Consider the following 25062-nt stretch of genomic DNA (forward strand, 5'->3'; position numbering starts at 1 on the left):
TTTATTTTACTATCAAATTCACTTTTCGGTATTTTAAACTCCTCTAAATTACGTGGTACCCTTATGCTAATATGGGGGGTGAGGCTAGAGGGTCTGGAGAAGTCTTTGAGATAAGGCACCCCAATTGCTGTCTCCAAGTGGTCTTGAAGAGGCTTCGGGCTATTGGATGGCTTTGGTTTGGGAGACCTCGGAGAGTGTCCTTGGACTTGAGTAAAAATGATGCATGATTAGGCCGGTCTCGAAGGACTCATTGGGGGTTCCAGGAGGCTCTCGTCCCAGAGACTATCTAGGGATAATGGATTCAAAAATTGCTTTTGAAACTTAAGAAAATTTTAGGACGCCCCATAACAATAAGGGACTTCATAGCTTGATTCTTTATGACGGAGTAGAGGCCACTCGGTCATTGCCTTATTCTTTTTATCTCATTCTTCCTTTGTTAGTTTTGCTTTTAGATTGTGTATTTTGGCCCACTTAGGTATGTATTTAACCCAAATATCCACTTATAAATCTAACTTGAATTCGTCACTTGGGTTTGCTCCATATCTAGATTGTTTATTGTTTTCAGGGTATATCAGATAATTTAATAAAATAGATAAAAAGTATTTTTGAAAACTTAAAAATAGAATTTTGTAATGTCAAATTTAATATTTATTTATTTCAATAGAATATATATAATTATTAGTGATATGCCCTGAAAATTGCACCCGTATCCGATTAGGGAGCAGATCCAAGTGTTGGAGCAGAAATGGGTTTGAATTAGAACGAAAAGACAAGGAAGCCGCTCAAGACCAAGTAGGTAAAGACCTACTCAGTCATTTGATCGAGTGAATAGGGGGCCCTTGTCATCCTCTCTCTTCTACCCATATCAAGGTGCGAAAAAACCAGGCCACTTAATCAAATGATCAAGTAGGTGTCACTCACTCATATCTCATCCCTCGGATATACCATCACGGCCATGAAACTCTTGGGATGGGCCACAAGACCCTCGGGATGAGTCATGAGACTCTTGGGATAGCCACCATATGTCCCCCCTCTTTTTTTTATAAATAGGAGGTCTCTCCCCCTATCTCAGGTACGCTATCTTTGGCACTTTGAATATATTCTTGCGCTCCTGCTCTCAAGAACTTGGCTTAAGCATTGGAGGGTTTGCGCGGGGACACCCATCCGCGTCCCTAATAGTGCGTTCGTCTTACAGGTCTCTCGATCATTAAGAGTCACTCGGTCATTAAAAAGCCTCCTGTTAGATCCGAATAAGTCTCTCGTTCATCAGTTCTCCAATTCAAAAGATCCTAAGACTCTCTCGTCACTCAACATACACAAGGCTCACAAGATTCTCAAAACCCACAAGACCCTTAGAACTCTCAAGACTCTCAAGACCCACAAGGCTCTTAAGACCCCCGATTAGGGGTGTGCAATTGGTTATAATCGAACCGAACCACCCAAAATTTTCTAACTGAACCGAACCGACCGACCTATAATAACGGAATCGAACCGAATCGACCAAACCCATTAACTGAACCCGAACTAACCGAAAACTAAAACATGGTAACCGGACTGAACTGAAAACCAAACTAACCTAGCCTACCGAAGAGACTGAACATCTGTCGTCACTGGCCACCAGGTGGCCGGCCGGTGATTCCAATGATTGGAACCGATAATTGGATTCCCCCAACCACAGTGATTCATATATCTAAAAATAAGTTTGATCGGACGGTTGAATTTTTGTAGATCTAAAAATCTATAGTTAAAAAACTCTCACGTTTTTGGAAAAATAAAAGTTGGAGAGAAGAAATCTTATCGAAGGGCGAACATGGTGGTGAAATTGGAGGAGAGAGAGATGCACCCGTAGGCATTGAAGTCGGCGTTGTTGTGTTGGAGGTCCAAGTCGGCGTAGACATTAGAGAAGAAGCGTCGGAGGTGGTTGCTTTGACGGAAACAACAGTCGGTGTTGGAGATGATGGGGGTTGAGCAAACGGAAGGACCAAGGATCGGTTCGGTCCTTCCACCTTCTAGGTCTTCTCAATCTTCTCTCTGATCTACCATCTATGAAGCCTTGAAGTCGAAGAGCCTTCGTTTTCGCCATCGGCGACAACGAGGGATAGTGGAGGGAGATCTGGGATGAGAAAGAGAGAGAGAGAGAGAGGGAGAATGACGAAAAGGGAAGAAGAGACGAAGAGGGAATGAGAGAAGGAGATCTGGGGACTTGGGGTGTCGCGCCAGCGTGAGGGAGGGGGGTTCACGTTAGCGACAACGAGGGATTGTGGAGGGAGATCTGGGATGAAAATGAAATGGTAAGAGAGAGAGAGAAGGACGAAGAGGGAAGGAGAGAAGGAGATCTGAGGACTTGGGGTGTCGCGCCCTTGTGAGGGAGAGGGGTTCACGGTTCGGTTCCGGTAGGGGGGTTATTACACTCCACAGTTCGGTTCGATTTTCGGTTATTTTTACCAAAATAACCGAATCGAACCGAACCAACTAACTGAATTTTTGCTAAATGAGTAATCGAAATCGAACCGATTATTATGGCCGGTTAAATTGGTTTACCCGATTTTTTGCACATCCTTACCCCCAATACTCATAAGACTCTACACTCTCAAGATTCTCGTGATCAACTACACACATTGTATTTTCTCACATTAAAAATAAATTATTGTATTTTGGAAACAACAATTAGAATATTGATAATTCAATCAAATTATTATTATTCTAACTATTATGGTAAAATATAAAATAAAAAATTCCTTAACTTGACGAAGGATTGTAATCTTAAAGAAATCGTTTGAATCTTGCAGTGCGTTTGGTATAAAAGAAGTTTTTAGATTTCTGAAAAAGCTATATTTGGTTAGCTTTAAACATTTTCAAGAATGTTGGATATTCTTTTCTGTAAATTTTATATTCTTATGTTTGGTTTAAATGTAATAATTATGGGAATCTATATTATTTTTTTAAATTATTCTTATTTAATTTTTTATTTAAAAATAATAAATTTCTTCTAATATATAAAATATTGAAACCCATAACCTTTTTAAGAAGTCAAAATACGTCATTTTTACACATAATATATATATATATGTGTATATATAATATATTATTATAATTAAAAAATTATAAGAGGATAATGAGTGTTTTAATCTTTTTATTGTTTAAATACTTTCCCTAGTTCAAGAAAATTTAAGATTTCCAACTCCCATAGAAAATTTTTTGTGAAAAATTTGATTAAAAATAAATATTGAGAATGCTATTTTTTTAATTTTTTAAAAATATTATCAAATATAAAAATATAGATTTTCAACTAAATATTTTAAAAAATTAAATTTTTTTGGAAACCAATACTAAACTTGTTTTGTTTGGAGTGGAAAGAGTTTAAATTTTCCATTTTCTTTTCGCTCCCTATCCACAACTCAATACATTCCTAACCCAGAACTTTCCATCATTTTCTCAGGAAAATGGCAGCTCATTCACTTTCTTTCTCTACGCCCTCAACATTTGCCCGAGCTTCCCAATGCGATTACAGACTGTCTAATTCTGTTCCAAGTTCATTGACTACAAGTCTGAGACCAGAAAGCTTCGATAATCCATGGCTAGGCACAACCAAACTCTCAATTCAGTCCACCAATATCAGGCCCCAATTGCCCAAGCATCGACCCATCGCTGCCACGGTCTCCTTCAGCCTCCCCACTGCGTAAAGTTCATATCTCTATCTATAAAAATGTGCATAATCCGCTGTATTAAGTTATGGAGTTGAGATGGTTGTTAATTGTTGTTACAGTAAACCACAGAGGGTTTCTCACGGGAAAGTACCCAAGTGAGTTTTCTTCGTATTTTCTTGAATACTTCTGGTTATTTATTCTTTCATTATCTTTTGATTTGTGTAGTTCCTTTGGGTTTGTTTGGAATTGAGATATTTGAATTGGGGTTGGGTGAAATTAGATGGTCTTCGAAGGCAATAAAGTCATTTGCTATGGCTGAATTGGAAGCAAGAAAGCTGAAGTACCCCACGACTGGGACAGAAGCCCTTCTGATGGGCATCTTAATTGAGGGTTAGTTATTTGTGTCATTTCTATTTTCTGTTTCTTACCGTTATATACGTTTTATCGTTGTTTTGCGCCATAATTACAACAACACAAAAAAAAAATAAAATTGGGGATCCTTGATAATCCAAGCCTGAACATGTGCGTGACAGTTTACCTTTTGTGTTCATAGTAATGAGAGGGGAAAAATTTTCTAGGTCACAGGTTTTACGTAAGGATTGGGGATCGGCTTGGATACTGTAAGCCCCAGTGCTCTTGTGTAATTATTTTTCTTATTTAAATTAATTTCTGGGGGGAATTACAAGAACATAGTAAATTGGAATGAATAAACACTTAAGATACAGTGGAGCAGGGTCAGATTTTGAGATCCAGGAAGATCAGTTTTGCAATAGGGACATATTTTGAAACCTAGGAAACCATGTTTGGGAACCTAGTTCTCTATCACCTGTTTAAGAGAATAAAGGAGATGTTCTAATTTGTGAAAATTATAGAAGAATTAAGTCAATGAGCCATACAATGAGACTTTGGGAGAGGGTGATTAAGGTTAGGTTCAGCAGAGAAACTAAGGTATCTAAAAAAAAATTTGGTTTTATGCTTTGTAGGCTAGCAATGGGAGCCATCTACTTATTGGGACATCTAATGAAAAGGTGACTATCATGGACCCCAAGGATAGGGTAGTAATTATGTATCATATGTAATTCTTTTGGTTCTTGTACTTGCTATTATATTAGTTGTACCTTTTAGTTGTATTGTAACTGAAAGGATTGGAAAGCCTATAAATGGGCTAGATTAGTTAGAGAATGATAAGAGTTGAATGATAATTGACTTTTGTTTCTCTTTCAACATTTTTGATCTCTCTCCCAATCCCTCTGATTCTCTCTCTTTCTCTGTTTTGTTTGCATTTCTCCCTATATTCTTGCTATTATCTCCCACCCTTTCAATCTAATTCTCCCTCCAATTCTCTTTGTTCTGATTCTGTCTTTGTGATTCCTTCCAATTTTCCTATTCAAACCCTAAGCAAACCCTAAGAACATGACAAATGGTATTAGAGTCGACGATTCTTGGATGTGATTTAGAAATTTTAACAGAACGGCTGGATTTTGATTGCTGTTGGTGATAATAGGCGCTTGTCAGGAAGTTGCAACAGGAGTCAATTGAACTCTCAAGGAGCTACAATAGAGTTGGTCGAGTCCTCAAGAGCAATTCTTGGCTAATAGGTAAGCGCACCTTAGCATGCAAGGCAGCGATGCTAATTTTGCAGGCAATCTAGGAAGACAATCTCAAAAAATGGAAGTTAGGCGATTGCTGATTATTGATGGTTGCTGAACAAGCAATACCTATAGGTTGTTTCTCAGCTGTTCTTGGCTGCTTCTATCCCTTAAACTTAGGCGATTTCAACAGGCTATGAGCAAGGAGATCTCGACTGTGATTGAGTCAGTGTCAAGATTATTGAATTCAGATCTAGGTGACTGTTAGCAGCAATTCAGATCTAGGTTGATTCAGTCTTTGAGACGGATGAATTTTCTGTAGATCTAGGCAGATTCAAGTACTGGAAGCAATTTTTAAGCAAACAATGGAGATGGAGTACGGATTCAAGAAGGAATTCGATAATCTCTACCACAAGCTGGATGAACTTCTGATTCAAATTTCAAAGAGATTTTAGGTTAGAATACCAGTGGAATATTTTTCAAGATCCACTCTAGCGGAAGTTGTAATCCTACCTGTTACCGCTGGTTTGCAACAAGAAGCTGATGAAGTAACATCAGAACAAAACACTGATTCAATGGATATGCCGGCTAAAAATCAGATTGGAGATGAGAGTTGCAATGAAGAGTTCAGTAAACTAAAACAAGAAGGCTCTATTATGGATTATTAGGTCAGGTTTGAGGAATTGAAAGCAATGATGCTCAATTCCTATCCGACCTTGAATGAGTCTTACTTTGTATTGAGATTCATTAATGGTCTAAACAATGAGCTAAGGCCTACTGTGAAAATGATGCATCATGCCGCTGTAAAACAAGTGGTTGAGGAGACTAAGTTGCAAGAATTAGCCATTTTGAAAAAGCATGGGCTGCAGTCTAAAAGTTATTCTATGAGCAGCTAATAGATTGGAGGTACTTTTAAGGCTGCCAAGCAAGTTTGTGACAATCCACATGCAGTTAAAAGAAGTTTTAATAGAGCAATCTGGGCTAGAGCAATCTTATATTGGCTCTAAGGAATCTGATCCTAAGGTTGATGAACATGGATAGACATTCTACAAGGACTTGGACCAAAGGAAGAAGCTGGAGGTTGAGGAAAGGCATTCTTTCGATGGAACATCTTTTGGGAGGAATGCTTTTGAGAAAGAAGGTCCTAAGGATATTGTTCCTTTGTTTCGGAGAAGGCTGAGGAGTCCATGTTTTGGGTTAAAGCAGGCATCAAATAGTTAGGCAACCTTAATTCTTAGAAAATATTTGAGAACCCCCAAGTCTTTGATCTCAAATTCCCTGGACAGCCTTTCCTTGAGTTTTCCTTGCTCCTCCTTATCATTGCCTGTGACAATCATATCATCTACATATACTAATAGAACTGTCACTTTACTTTCTTTAGAGTGTTTTATGAAGAGAGTGTGGTCTCCCCTACTTTGGTCATACCCGAAAATTTTCATAGCTTTGGAAAACCATCCAAACCAAGCCTTAGGAGATTGCTTAAGCCCATATAGAGCTTTCTTGAGCTGACATACCTACCCTTCATGCCCTTCTTGGAACCTTGGTGGCAACTCCGTATATACGTCCTCCTCCAAATCCCCATGGAGGAATGCATTTTTTACATTTAGCTGTTGTAGGTTCCATCCAAAATAGGCTGCCAATGGGAGGAGGATTCGTATCGTGGTCATTTTTGCGACTGGAGCAAATGTCTCAAGATAATTGACTCTCCATAAGATTGTGTGTATCCCTTAGCTACCAGCCTGGCCTTATATATTTCTAGGGTGCCATCAGCCTTGTATTTTACATTGAAAATCCATCTACACCCTACCGGATTGATCCCCTTAGGTCTGGACACAAGATTCCATGTATGGTTCTTTTTTAGGGCACTCATTTCCTCCAACATAGCTTGTTTCCAATTCCGATACTATTATGCCTCATTTACTGACTTAGGAATGATAATTGAATCCAAGGAAACTAGGAAACTCTTATGCCTTTGGGAGAGACGATGATAGGAGAGAAAATTGGTTAAGGGATGTTGTGTACAACTCCTAACCCCTTTTCTAACTGCAATAGGTAGGTTTAAATCATCAAAGATAGGGCCATCAGAAGAGAAAGTATCCTGCGTGAGATTCATACCTAGACCAGAATCCGAGGGTGGTGCATGCTGTGTGTCTTGGATAGGCTGCCTTCGCTTGTAGATGTAAGGAGACCCCTTGTACCGAACTGGAGAGGGAAGCCTTTTGATGGCAGCTTGTTCACCCAACTTAGCTTGATCATGCACTTCTTTGTGATTGCCAAGGGATAGACTAATAAGAGGATGAGAAGGTCGGGTTGGTGATGGCTGAGTTGTTTGAGCGGTAGTAGGGCTAGTTTGGTCAAGAGAATTAGAACTAGAGTGAGAGATATGCTGAGAGGCAGACAAGAGAGTATCATCAAAGCTTTCATCGAAGTTGTAGTCCCCATGGGAAAGTCTCTTCCCCTGGGGACCAGCTGGAGAGGAACCAAAAAAAGAAAGGGACCCAACAAAGGTAACATCTATGGAGACATACAACTTGCGAGTAGAAGGATGGTAACACTTATATCCCTTTTGGATAGGAGAATACCCTAGGAAAACACACTTGAGTGCCCTTGGATCCAACTTATCTTGATGTTGTTTGGATATGTGAACAAAGGATACACACCCAAATACTCTAAGAGGAAGAGGATTACGCACATTGAAATCTAGAAAATGTGTAGTTAGACAAGCAAGAGGGCTTTGTTGGTGAAGGAGCTTTGTGGGTACTCAATTAATAAGAAAGGCAGCAGTGAGGACAACCTCTCCCCAAAAACTTTTAGGAACTCTATGATGATGAAGTAGTGTACGGGCCACATTAAGGAAATGTCTTATTTTTCTCTCAGCTACTCCATTTTGTTGTGGAGTATCTATACAGGAAGATTCATGGACAATTCCTTCTTGTGGGAAAAATTGATGCATATGGTGATTAAAATACTCCCGACCATTATTAGTTTAAGTTTCTGTATAGGTGTTCCAAATTGAGTAGTAATCATCTTACAAAAATTTGGCAACACTGTTCTTATGGCAGCCTTATCTTTTAGCAAAAACACCCATGTCATTCGAGTACAATTATCAATGAAGGAGATAAACCACCAAGCTCCAGAGTAATTAGGAATTTTACAAGGCCCCCATACATCAGAATGAATTAGAGCAAAGGGTTTAGAATTAATTTTATTACTCATGGGATAAGGAACATGATGCTGTTTGGAAAGAATGCATACATCACAATGAAAGATATTGGGATCAATAGAATGAAATAAAGTAGGAAATATAACTTTTAATAGAGTAAATGGAGGGTGACCAAGGCGGTAATGATGCAGCCATATATTGTGATAATCTACTGTAGTTTGAGAGGAACAAGCGACTGGTGGCTGGTTTCTAGATGGAGAAGAAGCCTTCCCTACAAAGCAGTACAACCCATCTTTTTCTTTAGCAACACCAATCCTCGTCCCTGTCTTTAGTGCCTGAAACTCACACATATTAGGTGAAAAAATAGCTTGGCAATTTAAGGTTTTAGTGAGTTGATGAATGGATAGGAGATTAGCTGATAAGTGTGGGACATGAAGGACTGGTTTAATGGAGAGATTAGGGCTAAGATTCACACTGCCATGGCCAACAATAGGAGTTGTCGTGCCATAAAAATTGTGATCATCTTGGTGGTCCTAAGAGGTTGATAGGTGGAAAATACACAGGGGTTAGATGTCATATGGTCTATTGCTCTTGAATCCAAGATCCAAACATCATTCCGATTAGTTTTTAAGGTAGAACAAAATGCAAAATGAGTGCATTTACCTGGGATTCCCAATTGTGCTAGAGAGCAGGATCCATCTTGCATTGATTTAAGGAAAGACTTTAGCTTGTCGATCTCCTCAGCATTAAATGGAGTGAGATTTGAGTTGCTGTCAGCCTCGGCCTTCACTCTCGGCTGGTCCTTCTCTTGCTCCTTGTGTGGTAGATAAACCTGATTTCTTGCAGCCAGATTCTTGAATCCTCCTCCACTCCTATTTAGGACAACCTCTTTGCCATGAAGCTTGAAGCATGTGTCACGGGTATGCCTGGGTTTCTTACAATGAGTGCACCATAGTCCTTCTCTTCCATTGGCTCGAGTTTGAGCCTCTATTCGCCCTAGATCTAGGTCGTGTCCCCTCTCCTTCGTTCACTGCCATTGCTGATCCGTCAGTGGCAGATTCCCTTAGCATCACCAGCCTCCTATTTTCTTCACTTCTTACCACAGCAAATACCTCATTAAGAGAGGGCAGTTTTTCCCGACCAAGTAGCTGCACCCTCACTTGATCAAATTTGGGGTTAAGGCCAGCCAAAAACTCAAAAATCTTATCCCGTTTTCAACTATTTGGTTAAGGGTTGTAGCATCCATACTGCAAATCATCTTTATATTCTAGTAGTGGTCTAACTCAAGCCAAAGATCATTCATATAATTACAATACTCGGTGATAGACAACCCCCCTTGTTTAGAACTACTAATTTTAGTTTTCATTTCATAGATGAAATGCATCTTGAATTTTGGAGTAAGTTTGCTTCACAACTTCCCAAATCTCCCTAGCAGTACCCAAAAACATGTAATTTCCTACTTACCTCTGGAAGTATAGCATTCCATAGCCAAGACAGTATTTGGGAATCCTCAATATCCCATTTTGGGTACATAGGATCGGTTGCCCTTGGAGGAGAAGCAGTGAGATGACCGATCTTACCCCTTCCTTTAAGAAATGTCCTTACCAATTGAGCCCATTGCAGGTAGTTTCTCCCATCTAATCGATAGGACAGGTGGAAATTGGGTAACTCCCCTGCTACTACTCCATGCCCAGCTTCTGGGATTGCTTCGGGAACTTGATCTACTGCGGGTGAGGTTTCTCTGGTTATCATTGCTTCAAATAGTTCAGACATCCTGCAGAGAGCTTAATCAAAAAAATGCAAGAAGGCCAGCAGCAAGACATGAAGAATGCGTGTGATGCAGGTAGGGTTTCAGAAGGTATTGCGGTGCTAAAAGGTGCAATGAAGGCAGTAGGGTTTGTAGGGCTGTATGGCTTTGATACCATGTAATTAATGGAATAAAAATTTTGTTTCTATTCTATCATCAATCTAATTACATGGGCTTTTCTTTTATAGAAGAGGTTTTAGATAAAAAGGAAAACAATCAATCTAAGAGATATTTACATAAAAGGAAAGTAATCAATCTATGCAATAGGGAACTATAGATCTATACACAATAGGAAACTATATAATAGGAAAGGATAGCAGCTGTATATTTAGGAGAGTTTCCTTAGACTGATTTAGGCAAGATTCCCTAAACCGATTTTAGGAAACTCATATCACCTTGAATTCTCCGAATGCTAACATAGGCAAATGCTTTGGAGGATGCATGACATTCTGAAGCTTCTACTCTCGCAGCAGGGGTCCCTGCATTCAGTTCATCATCTTCTAGGAGCGTAGACACGATTCCTTCATGCGCTCCCGAGGTGGCGGGGGCTCTACTTGCTGATGACTCGATGCTTTCTGGGAAAGATCTTCAAATCAACTCAAGAGTGCCAGACATAGACTTGGTGACTGTGCCGTTATTTACATATTGGGAATTTTCTCTGAACCGAGGGTATTCATGATGATTGACATTCCATTTCCTAGTTGTTGAATTACCTGCAGAATGACGAATATGACGTCTCTTTCATTGTCGGGCTTCTTACGGGACAACAGTTTTATTTTTCCTCCATTACCGAGCTACATGCTAGACAATGGGTTTGTTTTCCTCCTTATTGCCGCGCTATGAGTAGGGTAATAGGCCTTTTGTTTTTACCTTGTCGGGCTTTTAGCAGGACAATGAGCCTTTTGTTTTTCTTCTCGTTGCCGGGTTATAAGCAGGGCAACGGGTCTTTTGTTTTTCTCCTTGTTACCGGGCTATAAGCAGGGTGACATGTCTTTTTTATCATAAGAGCAACTCCAATGGGAGTTGCCATCCGGGGTGCCATCCCCGTAACTGCCGAAATGGCACCCCGGAATAGAAAATTTCCACTCCAACGGGAGTGGCATATGGGGTTGCAAAATGGCATATGGGGTTTTAGTGCCATTTTTCCAACCCCTGGAGAGAGAAAAAGGGAGAGGTTGCATTTGCCAACGGTAAAATCTAACGGTTATATTTGAAATTCTATATATACATATATTTACATGAAACAATGGTTTAGCAAGCGAGGCGAGATAGAGCGAGAGAGAGCTAGAGAGGCAGTGATCGATGAAGGGCTGGAGTCGGCGAGACCGAGGCCTAGGCCGAGGTGGTGAGCAATGGAGTGAGAAGAATCGCCGGCGAGGGCGAGTAGCGACGAACGACTGAGCGAGACGAAGGCGAGGCGGAGGTGGCGACCTTTGAGGGTGAGGGCGAGGGCGAGGCGGCGACCGGCGAGGGCGAGGGCAAGGGGGGGTGAGCCGTGGAGGGGCAGGAGGCAAGAGAAAGAAACGCATAGGAAGGAAGGTTCTGGAGGTATATTATATATATATTGTTTTTATTTAGTTAATCAATTATTAATTATATATATATTGTGAGAAAATAATTAGGAGAGAAAAAAACCTAAGAGACTAGCCTCTCTTAGTTTGTTATTTATAATAAGCATAATGTGGCTTAAACTTGTGGGCTTAATCTAATTACAAATAAAACACATATAATAATTTATAATATATACTAATAATTCTAACACTCCCCCTCAAGATAGAGCCAGATAACATATGCACCAAGCTTGTTACAAATATATTCCACTCGAGCACCTTTAGAGACTTGGTGAAGACATCTCCAAGTTGATCATTGGAGTTAACAAACTCTGTAACAATAACACTTTCAACCAATTTTTCCCTAACAAAGTGACAGACAGTCTATTTCAATATGCTTAGTCCGCTCATGGAACACTGGATTGGAAGCAATGTGTAACGTAGCTTGATTATCACAAATAAGCTTCATAGGAGACACTTCACAAAACTTGAGTTCTTGCAGGAGTTGTTTAAACCAGATGAGATCACATGTTGCATTAACCATAGCCCGATACTCTGCCTCTGCACTAGATCTAGCTACTACATTCTGTTTCTTACTTTCCCAAGAAACCAGATTTCCTCTCGCAAGAACACAATACTCAGAAGTTGACCGACGATCAGAAGGAGATCCTGCCCAATCTGCATTTGCATGACAACAAATATCTGTATGACCCTTATCCTCATAGAATAACCCTTTACCTGGCGCTCTTTTGATGTATCTCAAAATCCGGATAACAGCATCCCAGTGAGAATTACATGGTGAGCTGAAAAACTAGCTAACTACACTCATAGCAAAAACAATGTCAGGATGAGTGAGTGTGAGATAGTTCAACTTGCCTACCAGTCTCCTATACCTTCCAGGATTTGAATAAAGCTCCCCCTGTCTCGGCAAGAGTCGGACATTCGGATCCATTGGGGTGTCAACTGGTTTGCAATTCACCATATCAGTTTCTTCTAAGATGTCAAGTGCATACTTCCTCTGAGAAATTGAGATACCATCTCTTGATTGAGCAACTTCAATACCTAAGAAATATCGAAGTCGGCCTAGGTCTTTGGTCTGAAAGTGCTAATGTATATATTTAGCTTTTGTATTTCAACCAGATCACTCCCTGTGATAACAATGCCATCTACATAAACCACAAGGTAGATACATAAGGAAGAAGAATGGCGATAAAAAACCGAATGATCAGCCTTATTTCGAGTGAGACCAAAGGCTTGAACTACAGTGTTGAACCTGCCAAACCACGCCCATGGAGATTGTTTCAAACCATAGAGAGACTTCCCGAGTTTGCAGACTACATTGCACTTCTCCTGAGCAACAAAACCAGGTGGTTGCTCCATATATACCTCTTCTTGCAAATCACCATGAAGAAAGGCATTTTTAATATCAAGTTGATAGAGTGGCCAATGACGCGTAGCAGTCAGAGAGAGAAATAGGCAAACAGAGGCCATTTTCGCAACATGAGAGAAAGTATCATTGTAATCCAGCCCATAGATCTGTGTAAAGCCTTTGGCAACCAAGCGGGCCTTGAGACGTTCCACCTGGCCATTAGGACCCACTTTGGGAGTGAATATCCAACGACAACCAACGGGAGTCTTTCCTGGTGGTAAAAACACCAAATCTCAAGTACCATTTGAATGTAAGGCGTCAATCTCATTTAACATACGCTGGCGCCAACCAGGATGGGATAGAGCTTCACTTGTGGTTTTAGGAATAGAAATAGAGGAAAGACTTGAAACAAAGGCCCTATACAAAGGAGACAAATGGTCATAGCATAAAAAGTTATAAATAGGATGGGGATTACGAGTAGATCGTGTACCTTTGCGAAGAGCAACAGGGAGATTGTCGGGCTTAGGATCTGGGGCAGGAGGGACAACGGACGAAGAGAGCGAGTCAGAAGAGTCCTGGGCTGGAGCAATGTTGGTGCTGGTAGCGGGATGAGGATGACGGTGATATGTAAGAAGTGGAGGAAGTGGAGGAGCCGTGGTAGGTGGACTGGAAAACAGTAGGGTAGGCACCATAGAGGAGACAGATGGACTTGAGGAGGACAACGGAAGAAAGAAAAAGGAACAGGCAAAACCTGGTGAAGACTTTGTGAATCAGGCTGAGCAACCGAAGAAAAAGACTAATGTTGAAAGAATGTGACATCAGCAGAAAAAAAATAGCGATTTAGCTCAAGAGAGTAACACTTATAGCCTTTTTGCAACCGAGAATAGCTGAGGAAGATACACTTTGAGAGATTTTGTAGCAAGCTTATCATGTCCAGGTGAAAAAGAATGCACAAAACAGATACATCCAAAAACACGAAGAGGAATAGAATAAAGTGGCTGTGTAAGGAACAACAGGGAATGAGGAATTTGCTCCTGTAACGCTGAGGATGGCATGCGATTGATTAGATAATATGCGGTTAGAATAGTATCACCTCAAAATTTGGTGGGAAGATTGGCATGTAAAAGAAGCGTCCGTGCAGTCTCAATAAGATGGTGATTCTTACGCTTAACAACACCATTTTGTTGAGGTGTGTAAGGACAAGAGGATTGATGTAGGATGCCATTAGCAGTCATAAAGGTAGTAAATGGAGAAGAAAAATACTTAGGTATATTATTACTACGTAAGGCATGTATAGAAACTCCAAATTGTGTTTTTATTTTAGCAGTAAATGTCTGAAAAATAGAAAACAACTCGGACTGACTCTTCATAAGAAACAGCCATGTGCAACGAGAAAAGTCATCAATGAAAGTAATGAAATATGAAAAACCAAGAGTAGAATTAATGTGACTGGGTCCCCATACATCAGAGTGCACAAGGGAAAAGGGAGTCTCAGCCCTATTATTGACCCGACGAGAAAAAGAATGACGAGCGTGTTTACCACGCTGACACGACTCACAATTAAATATGGACAATGACGACAAACTAGGAAGTAAGGATTTGGCCGATCCTTTTAACTGCAGTTTTGGTACCTGGTGTGATTTGGCCGATCCCTTTAACTGTAGTTTTGGTACTATTAGCCAGGATAATAGTAGATAAAGTATTAGAATAGGTAAGTAAGGAGAAAAGAAGTTCATTACCACACATATGGTCAGTGGCGCCAAAATCTATAATCCAAGGACTAACGGATGAGTCTTGAGCAACATAAGCAACGGGATTACCAGGATGAGACTGCTGGGTGGCCTGAAACTTCAGGAAGACATCATACTCAGCTGCAAACATAAGTACCAATTGTGAACCTGGTGGAGATTGAGTAAGACTAGGATCGCTTTGAAATACATGAGTTGCACTGGTAGATGATGCAGGTGGAGTAGCTGGCCGACCATGTTTCTTCCAGCATTTGTTCTCAAGATGACCCAGTTTCTTACAAAAGGTAAACTGTGGACGTGAGCAATTATTATTGCGTCCTCTATTTCCTCCAACAGTGGAAGCTTGAGATACAAGAGTTGAAGATTCAGTTAGAGGAACAACATGAGAAGAAGAAGACATACCATGTGCACCTGTCATATTCAACAATCTTTCGAAAGAGTCTTTCATGGTAGGGTTAGCAGTGCTGGTCAAGATTTGATATCTGATGGCGTCAAACTCTGGTTTCAGACCGAAGAGAGCAATAACCATAAAAAACTTCTCTCGTTGAGCATTCTGTTCGGTGCGGGTTGTAGTAAGAGGAAGAAGAGCATCAAATTCTTGCATGAGAGACCAAACCGCCCTAAATAAGATTTCATGGACGACTCCAGCTTGAGATTCTTGATATTAAAGACCACAATGTACGAACATTGGATGTCGTTTGTATAACACTTTTCAGCTTCCTTCCACACATCAACACAAGTTTCAAAGGGGCGAAAGAGCTGCATAATGGATGGATCAATAGATTGCCATAGGAGGCTACATAACTGTGCATCAACTTGTTCCCATCTCTCCCGATTAGCTTCTGGCACACTTTCAGCCTTCGTGGTAAGATGATCTGCTTGACCTTGCCATTTGAACCACATTTTGACAGAGGCTGCCCATGAGAGATAATTGATAGACCCTATCAACTTAATAGTGGTAATATTGGCTGTCCCAAGATTGGAGACAACAAAGGATTGAGAGGCAGTAGGGGTAACGACAGAAATTGAAGCGGGAGTAGTACCGGCAGAAATCGTGCCACTGAAGTCAAACATGATGAGGACTTTGACACCAGAAGTAGCTTTAGGGGTTGTTGGCGATCAGATCTGGAGAATCCGGCAAAAGAAGATCGGCGGACGCGTTGTCACGCACCGGTGCATGGCTGGTCCAGTGGCAGCAAACTCGAGGGTGGTGGTGGTGTGGTGAGGTTGTGGCCGGACAATGGGGTTTTGGTATGGGCAATGACGGTTAGGGTTTAAAAGTCGCTGGAAAATGATACACAGCGACGGCTAGGGTTTTTGTCTCACCGGTGGCTTTGATACTATGTGAGAAAATAATTAAGAGAGAAAAAAACTTAAGAGACTAGTCTCTCTTAGTTTGTTATTTATAATAAGCATAATGAGTCTTAAACCTATGGGCTTAAGCTAATTACAAATAAAACATACATATAATAATTATAATATATATTAATAATAACATATATAAATGTTTTTATTTTAGTTAATTGTTAGAATTTAAATTAATTGTTAGAATTTAATTATTAAAATGGCACCCCTATTTGCAACTTGTCATTAGAGCAGATGTATAATTCAGAGGTGCCATAACACTATTCAAGGTTGCAAATCGGTAATTTAGCACCCCAAAATAGCAACTCCCTTTGGAGATGCTCTAATGTCACGGCTCCCCAATTTCATGTATATATGCTTGCTGGAATTATGGGCGTAATGGTTACGTCCGCAATTAGAAAGAATATCCATATTTTGTTTCGCAGTTCGACGTAACACCTATGCCCACGATTAGTTTTGTTTTCGCGGTTCAACGTAATGCCTATGTCTGCGATTAGAAAGAATATATTTTCGCAGTTCAGTGTAATACCTACGTCTGCAATTAGTTTTGTTTTCGAAGTTCGGCGTAACGTTTACCTCTATGATTGGAAAGAATAGTCATATTTTGTTTCGGGCCTTTGTTTTCCTCATTGCTAGTCTATGCGCGAGGCAATGGGCCTTTTGTTTTCACCTCGTTATTAGGCTATTAATAGGACAATGGGTTTCATTTTCTCCTCATTTCCCCGTTATGTGCGGGGCAACGGGCCTTTTGTTTGAAAAGTGCCTTTGATTAATCTTTCCTTTCATCCTGAGAAGTGAAGAAAGATTATAATGGACACAATAATGATAATGTATTGCATGAGAGAGTATAAGCATTTCTTTTTTTGTCGTGGTTCGGCCAAATGTGCCTACATCCACGGTCACACCTTTGGCTCATATTATTAACAATCGTCATGCATGCAATTCATATGAAGAAAACAATACAACTTGGGATTTATAGGTGGTCAGTCTTGCACAACTTGCTTCGTAATGAGTGAGGTCTCTTCATTTTTCTTCCCTTTTGTGGACGACACATGGCAAGTTTGTGCTTTTCACTGATCCCCTCGGACTTGTCCCACACCTTGAGGGGTAGAGAACTTCATCTATAGATAGCAGGAGGAGATAACAACCCCTATATCATTGAGTAGGGGTGACCTAAAATCACATTATATGTAGCCGAGGTGGCTTTAACCACCATAAAGTTGGCTTGTCGTGTCATGCTTTGAGGATTGGAGCCTAGTGTGATTGGCAATTGGATTAAATCGGCTGTCGAGACAGTCTCCCTGATGAAATTGTATAAAGGGGAGGATACCTTTTTCAGTTGATCAGGGGCAATCCGCATTTGTTCAAAGTAGTTCCAATAAATAAGGTTCACCGAATTACCATTGTCCACTAGAATTCTCCCGATGGGATGTTTTTCAATGACTGTTGAGATTACCACCGGATCATCATGCGAGATGATTATGTCTCCCTTGTCAGCTAGTGTGAACGCAATGGGCTCTTCATTCTCCTTAGTCTCCATTATTGAGCTGACTTGGTAGACCAGAAGGGCATAAGCCTTTTGGGAAGAGGAGCTGTCACCAGCCAAGCCACTTGAAATGACGTGTATAGGTGTGTCGGTTCATTATCTAGAGGGGAATTCTGTTTATAGTCCCTCCCTCTCTCTTGTTGTCTTTGATTATGTCTCTCATGTCTTTCAAGCTCTCTTCCCTTCTTCGTGGCTCCCCGTTGTTTCCCTCTTCTTCTCATACATATCTTCGCAAGTGTCATTCCTAAATAAACATCTCAATTTGATTTTTCAATTCTTGGCATTGATAAGTGGAATGGCCACAAGTGCTATGGTATCAACAATAATCATCCTAATTCTTCTCTATAAGTCAATCCACCCTTTTTGGAAGTCTGATGAGGCTTGATCCTTCCATGGTTGCTGTGAGAATTTAGAGAGAGAGAGAGAAATGGTTTGAAGAATATCTCTATATTATTACAAACTAAGAGATGAAACACATATATATACAACTATCATGACATCATCATGACATAAGCCATGACATCATGCTAACTATCTCTATTTACAACTCAACTACTCCCCCTCAAGTTGGAGCATAGATATCATATGCACCAAGCTTGTTACAAATATATTCTATTCGTGGACCCTTTAGAGATTTGGTGAAGACATCTTCAAGTTGATCATTGGAGTTAACAAACTCTGTAATAATAACACCTTCAACCAACTTTTTTCTAATAAAGTGACAATTGATTTCAATATGCTTGATCCGTTCATGGAACACTGGATTGGAAGCAATGTGCAAGACAACCTGATTATCACAAATAAATTTCATAGGAGACACTTCTCAAAACTTAAGTTCCTGCAGTAGTTGCTTAAGCCAGACGAGCTCACAAGTTGCATTAGCCATATCCCGATATTCTACCTCTGCACTTGATCTAGCTACTATATTTTGTTTCTTACTTTTCCAAGAAATTAGATTTCCTCTCATAAGAACACAATACCTAGAGGTTGACCTACGATCAGAAGGAGATCTTGCCCAATCCACGTCTGTTGGGGGAAATCTAGTCACTTAGAGAAGCAAAAAACAAAATGTGGTGGCTAAAAGTAGTGCAGAAGTAGAGTTTAGAGCTGTTGTCCATGGAATTTGTGAGGGAATGTGGATCAAACGAATACTTGACGATATGAAGTTTTCTCATTCAGTACCTATAAAAGTCTATTGTGACAACAAGACTGCCATCTCTATAGCTCATAATCCAGTGTTGCATGACTGTACAAAACATATAGAGGTGGACAAACATTTCATCAAGGAGAAGATCGATGCTGGAATAATATGCATGCCATACCTTCCAACAACCGAACAAATTGCTGATGTTCTAACTAAGGGTCTACACAAAAAGCAGTTTGATAAACTTATTGGCAAGCTGGCTATGGAAGACATCTACAAATCAGCTTGAGGGGGGGGGAGTAATGCTCAATTAAGACTGATTTGGCCTTGATCCTAGAATATGTGTTTTATGTAAATATAGAAAGTTTATATTGTAAATTAGGATGGTAGGATACTGTCAATTATTTCCTTCCTTTTTTGCTAATAATCCTCTCCTTAAAAGAGGATGTTGTACACATTCATTTAGATTAATCAAGACATTTTGGTTTGTGATAATTTCTTAGTGTTGTGTATTTAAATGCTTCTAGAAACAACTTTAGATGCTCCTTGATATGCTAAAAATCATAAATTATCTCACACTAACTTCTTTAGTTTGGAGATGTTGGGATGACCGAGACGAGAGTGGAGGAGATCTAGGGAAGCCGCATTGGTGTAGGCTACCGGCAAACTAGGCACAACAAGATGATAGTGGCCCCGTGACTCAAGCCCGACGCCAATTGTCCGCCCTGTACCCCGATCCTGCACACAAACAGAAGTAGATGTAAAGGTCATTAAACAATCTAGTTCTCTAGTAAGTTGACTAACAGAAAGCAAATTAAAAGGACTACATGGGACATAAAGGACAAAATTTAAAGTGAAAGAGGAGGTAGGAGAGGTTTTCCCTACCCCTTTAACAGGCGTTTTGGTGCCATCTGCAAGAGTGATGGTTGGTAAATGTTTAGAAAGTGTAAGGGCAGAGAAGATCCTTATTACCACACATGTGATTGGTAGTGCCGGAGTCTAAAATTCATGGGCTAATAGAAGGGCTTTGTGTAACACAAGCCATTGGATGACCAGTAGATGGTTGAGATGCTTGGAACTTCAAGAGAGCCTCATAGTCAGTAGCTAGTAGGGCTACCATCGGAGGGCCCGATGCTTGAGTAAGGGCACTCTGGGCAATATGAGCTGCTCGGGATGTCTGAGATGCAGGAGGGGTAGCTGGTCGACCATGCTTCTTCCAACACTTATCTTCCTCACGCCCCTTATTTTTACAGAAGTTGCAGTGAGGGTGAGAGCGACTACTGGATCGGCCTTGATTATCATCGAAAGTCTGAAACACAAGAGCAGAGGCCTTGGGAGGGGTACCTGTAGAAGTACCAATAGGGGAAGAACTGCCAGCCATATTGAGTAATCTTTTGTATGTATCTTTCATAGTAGGGTTAGTGGACCCAGTTAAGATCTGATGGAAGACAGGCTTGAACTCAGGCTTGAGACTGAATAGTGCAAGGACCATGAACAGTTTTTCCCGCCGAGAATCATGAGTGGTTTTGGAATCAGAGTATGGAAGAAGAGCTTCAAACTCCTACATGAGAGAACGCATCTGGCTCATATAGGATTACATAGAGTGACCTTGGTGGATGTTCTTGATAGTGTGGATAACTATGTATTGGCGTTGAATGTCGTTGGTGTAACATTCAGCGGCTTTTGTTTGAACCTCATAATAAGTTTCAAACGGCTGAAAGAGTTTCAAAACAAAGCGATCAATGGAATTCCACAAAAATATTACACAATTGAGTGGCAAGCTGTTCCCATCTAGTTTTGTTGACTAGATCGACATCCTCTACCTTCGTGGTGAGATGGTCTTCTTGTCCCTGCCCCTTGAACCATAGCTTGACAGAGGCTGCCCATGAGAGATAGTTGGCAGATCCTATCAATTTGATAGTTGGCAGATCCTATCAACTCGTCAGAGGTGATAACAAGGGTCCCTATGTTGGAAAGGGCAAATGGTTGAGAGGCAACAGATGTTAAAACATACTCACCACGTGTAGGAGTGATTTGACTGTGGTCAAACATGTCGAGGATTGCAAATTATATCTGAAATGGGATGGAAGGTGCAGTGACAGAGGCGTGCAGTGGACGGCGATTGGCGATGAAACCACCCAGATCTGGATGGACTTTGGGTGACGAGTCCAATGGTGGTGGCGAGGTCGTGATTGGAGCACTGGAGAGAGTGATTGGGGCAAATACGTCTCAACCAGTAGATCTATCTGGTGGCGGTGAGGCTCCGGGGCTAGGCCGATTTGGAGGAGGAGCGGCTGGATCTAAGGTCGCGAAAGACCAACAGTCGTGACTTTAGATCTGATCGACGGTGGAAGGCGATGGCGGGGCCAATTCCAAACAAAGCAGAGGAGGCCGATTGCACTTGATGAAGGAGGTTGATGCGACGGTCGAGGGCGAAGGCATGACGGTCGGTGATGGCAGCAACAACGATGGTTGGATCAGGGTAGCGCGACCAAATCTATGCTAGTGTGTGTCGGATTTGGGTGATGTAGCGATGGCGGCATATGCAGAAGTAGCGACCAAGGAGGAGACCCAGCAATGGCGACCACAATTTGCTAGAGGCGACTGCTTCGGTTTCAGGTTTGAAGGTCGCAATTGCTGATGATAAGTAGTGATAACGGCTGTGGTTGTAGCTGGGGAGGAAGTGGCTACTGTTGGAGGTGGAGGAGACGCACGTCGAATGACCAAGAAGAAGAAGAAGATTTGATAACGGAGGTGGAGGAGACAACTAGGGTTTGTATGACTCTAATACCATGTGAGAATTTAGAGAGAGAGAGAGAGAGAGAGATGGTTTGAAGAATATCTCTCTCTATATTATTATAAACTAAGACATGGAACACATATATATACAACTATCATGATATCATCATGACATAAGCCATGACATCATGTTAACTATATCTATTTAAACTCAACAGTTTCCAATATGGTAGACCAAGGTTGGGTGAGCCGGGTATAATTATTGAATTGGGGCCTGACATCATCCAGTCTTTGGGCTCTCTTCTGTCGTCGTGTTGGAATAATCTCCCAGCTTTGTATCACTCAAATCACACTCAAATTCACAATCGAAACTCCCTGAATCACTCACTCGAAGACACATGCAAGATTTGCAATAAACCAGAAAACAGATCACAAACCAAACAATCAAGAACACCAAGAATTTTATCTTGGTTCTGTCTTTTGCAAGACCTACATCCAGACTACCCTAGGCTCTTTATCTTCACTATCTTGAATGAACCTTGAAAGGATTACATGCACTAAATGATCTTTCCAGCCTTATACACAGAATTGCTGAGAGTTTCCCTACCCAAAATACAAAGATATACCCTCTAAGTACTCAAGTAGAAACCAGTGCATACTCCTCTCTTCCAAGACAGAATAAAGCACACCTAAAAAGCTAACACCCGACCTCTATTTATACAGCATAGAGGCGGAAACAGAAAGTTATCAAAACTATCGGAAGTTACAACCAACTAACCGATTTAACAAATCTGCTAACTAACCATTCTAGAAACAAACCTTCTAGAATAGATCAAGTGACATACAAATGCAATCAGCAAAAGAAAACAACTCTCTCGAGACATACAAGCTAATCTAATACAAGTGATTTCAACAAATTCTCCACCCACTTGATTTGATTTGCTTCCTCAAGAGATCTTCTCCTACTACCTGAATCTTCACATGCTGCTTTGATTCTGCTGCCAATCTGACGGAATCAATTTCAAAGTATTCAAGCAATGCTTTAACTTTGAAACTGGAACAACCTTTGTAAAAATATCTACTGCATTTTCCTCACCTGAAACTTTGGTTAGAATAACAGTTTTATTTTCAATAACTTGTCTGATAAAATGATATCTTATGTCTATATGCTTTGTTCTTTCATGATGTGCTTGGTTTTTAGATAACTGGATTGCATTTTGACTATCACACATCAATGTAGTCTTAACATCTTCACCTAGAATCTCTCCTACTAATCCTTTTAGCCATAAAGCTTCTTTAAATGCATCCGAAAGGGCTATATATTCTGCTTCGGTAGTTGATAATGCTACCACATTTTGGAGACTTGATTTCCAACTGATAGTAGAGTTCCATAACCTAAACACATAGCCTGTTGTGGACCTTCTTTTATTGATATCAGCAGCATAATCTGCATCAACATACCCTAGGATTATAGGATGATCTTCTAGACTTTCACCACTATAGGACAAAGGATAATTGATTGATCCTCTAAGATATCTACACATCCATTTAACAGCTAACCAGTGGAGCTTTCCTGGATTAGCCATAAACCGACTTATAACACTCATTCCATGAGCCAAGTTGGGTCTTGTGCAAACCATTCCATACATTAAACTGCCTACTGCACTTGAGTATGGGATATTGGCCATCTCCTTCCTATTCTCATCATCCTTTGGGGACTGCTTTGAAGACAATTTGAAATGAGATGCAAAAGGCACTTTAACAGCCTTTGCAGTTGACATTCCAAATCTTGATAATAGTTTTGCTAAGTATGTTCTTTGACATAGATAAATTTTTTCATGTTGCTTATCCCTAGAAATCTCCATCCCTAGGATTTTCTTTGCTTCACCTAATTCCTTCATCTCAAATTCAGCTTTCAGCCTTTGCTTAAGAAGCTGGATTTCTTTAGTGGATTGACTTGCAATAAGCATGTCATCCACATATAGCAATAGGTAGATAGAAATACTAGGTGAGACATGTTTAAAATATATGCAACAATCATAGGAACTCCTTAGATAATCTTGATTTATCATAATTGAATCAAATTTTCGGTACCATTGTCTTGGGGACTGTTTAAGTCCATATAATGACTTTCTAAGGAGGCACACTTTCTCCACCTCTCCCTTAGCTTCAAACCCCTTAGGTTAGTCCATGAAAATTCTTTCTTCAAGGTCTCCATGAAGGAAGGTAGTTGTAACATCCAACTGCTCTAAATGAAGGTTCAATTTAGCTGTGATTGCCAGCAAAATTCTTATAGAAGAGTGCCTTACTACAGGGGAAAAAACTTCATAAAAATCTATTCCTGGGACTTGGGTAAAACCTCTAGCAACTAGCCTAGCTTTGAACCTTGGCTTAGGATTATCTCCAGCCCCTTCCTTGATTTTAACAGCCATTTGCAGCCAACTACTCGCTGCCCTTTAGGCCTCTCCACCAGCTTCCAAGTCTGGTTTTTCTTAAGGGAATTTATCTCGGACTGCATAGCTTCTATCCACTTATCAGCATCCTTAGAAGACATTGCTTGCTCATATGACAAAGGTTCTTCACTTGCTATTTCGGATGCACTAATTAGGGCATAGGCTACTAAATTTGAGTAGCCATATCTTTGAGGTGGCCTACGGGCTCTAGGCTGTCGGTCCCTAGCCACACTATATCTATCCCTATTAGGTTGATCTTCTATGCTAGAGTCTACCTCACTGTCATCTTCATCTCCCTCAAATTGAGATGATTCATGGTTATGGTTATCTTCAGGATCTGGATTATGGCTAGGACTTGAAGAATCAAACTCAGCTTCAGAGAAATTTTGAGGCAAACCTGGAGAGTTTTTTGAGAGCTCTACTGGAACTAAAACTCTATTTTGACTCTTATCTAGATGAGTTTTATCTTCATATTCATTCATAACAGAATCCTCATCGAATGTTACATCCCTAGTTATTATAATCCTTTGACCTTCAGATTCCAAATTCCATAGTTTATAACCTTTGACTCTAGATGGATATCCTATAAACAAGCATTTCTTGGCCCTAGGCTGAAGTTTTCCTTGCTTCATAAGGGCATAGGCAAGGCATCCAAACACTCTAAGATGGTCAAGGTTTGGCTCATGACCTGTCCACCTTTCATATGGGGTTAAGAAATTTATAGCTATAGATGGGGATCTATTTATAACATGAGCTGCTGTTGATACAGCTTCCCCTCAAAATTCTTTAGACAATTTTGCATAGTTTAACATGCATCTAACCCTCTCTAAGAGGGTTCTATTCATCCTTTTTGCAACACCATTTTGCCTAGGATTATCGGGTGCAGTTAGGTGTCTAATAATCCTCCTTCCTTACACATTTGATTGAAATCCTTGTTACAAA

General features: G+C 40.5%; 1 protein-coding gene across 2 annotated transcripts in view; it reads left to right on the forward strand.

The window, feature by feature from the left end:
• The first annotated feature begins 3381 nt into the window (after window positions 1-3381).
• Window positions 3382-25062, forward strand: part of LOC127813347 (ATP-dependent Clp protease ATP-binding subunit CLPT2, chloroplastic) — a 30252-nt gene continuing 8571 nt past the window's right edge. The window contains exons 1-3 of one of the 2 annotated variants that reach the window (XR_008026103.1): window positions 3382-3679; window positions 3767-3802; window positions 3928-4037. Coding sequence is in view for 1 of the 2 variants with exons in the window: in XM_052354283.1 (XP_052210243.1) it covers window positions 3444-3679; window positions 3767-3802; window positions 3928-4037 (382 nt within the window). In the remaining variant the exon portion in view is untranslated. The remainder of the gene's footprint in view (window positions 3680-3766; window positions 3803-3927; window positions 4038-25062) is intronic. The other variant, XM_052354283.1, reaches the window with a different exon arrangement.

Source organism: Diospyros lotus, chromosome 11 (genome assembly GCF_014633365.1).
Source record: "Diospyros lotus cultivar Yz01 chromosome 11, ASM1463336v1, whole genome shotgun sequence".
In the NCBI taxonomy this organism is placed as follows: Eukaryota; Viridiplantae; Streptophyta; class Magnoliopsida; order Ericales; family Ebenaceae; genus Diospyros; species Diospyros lotus.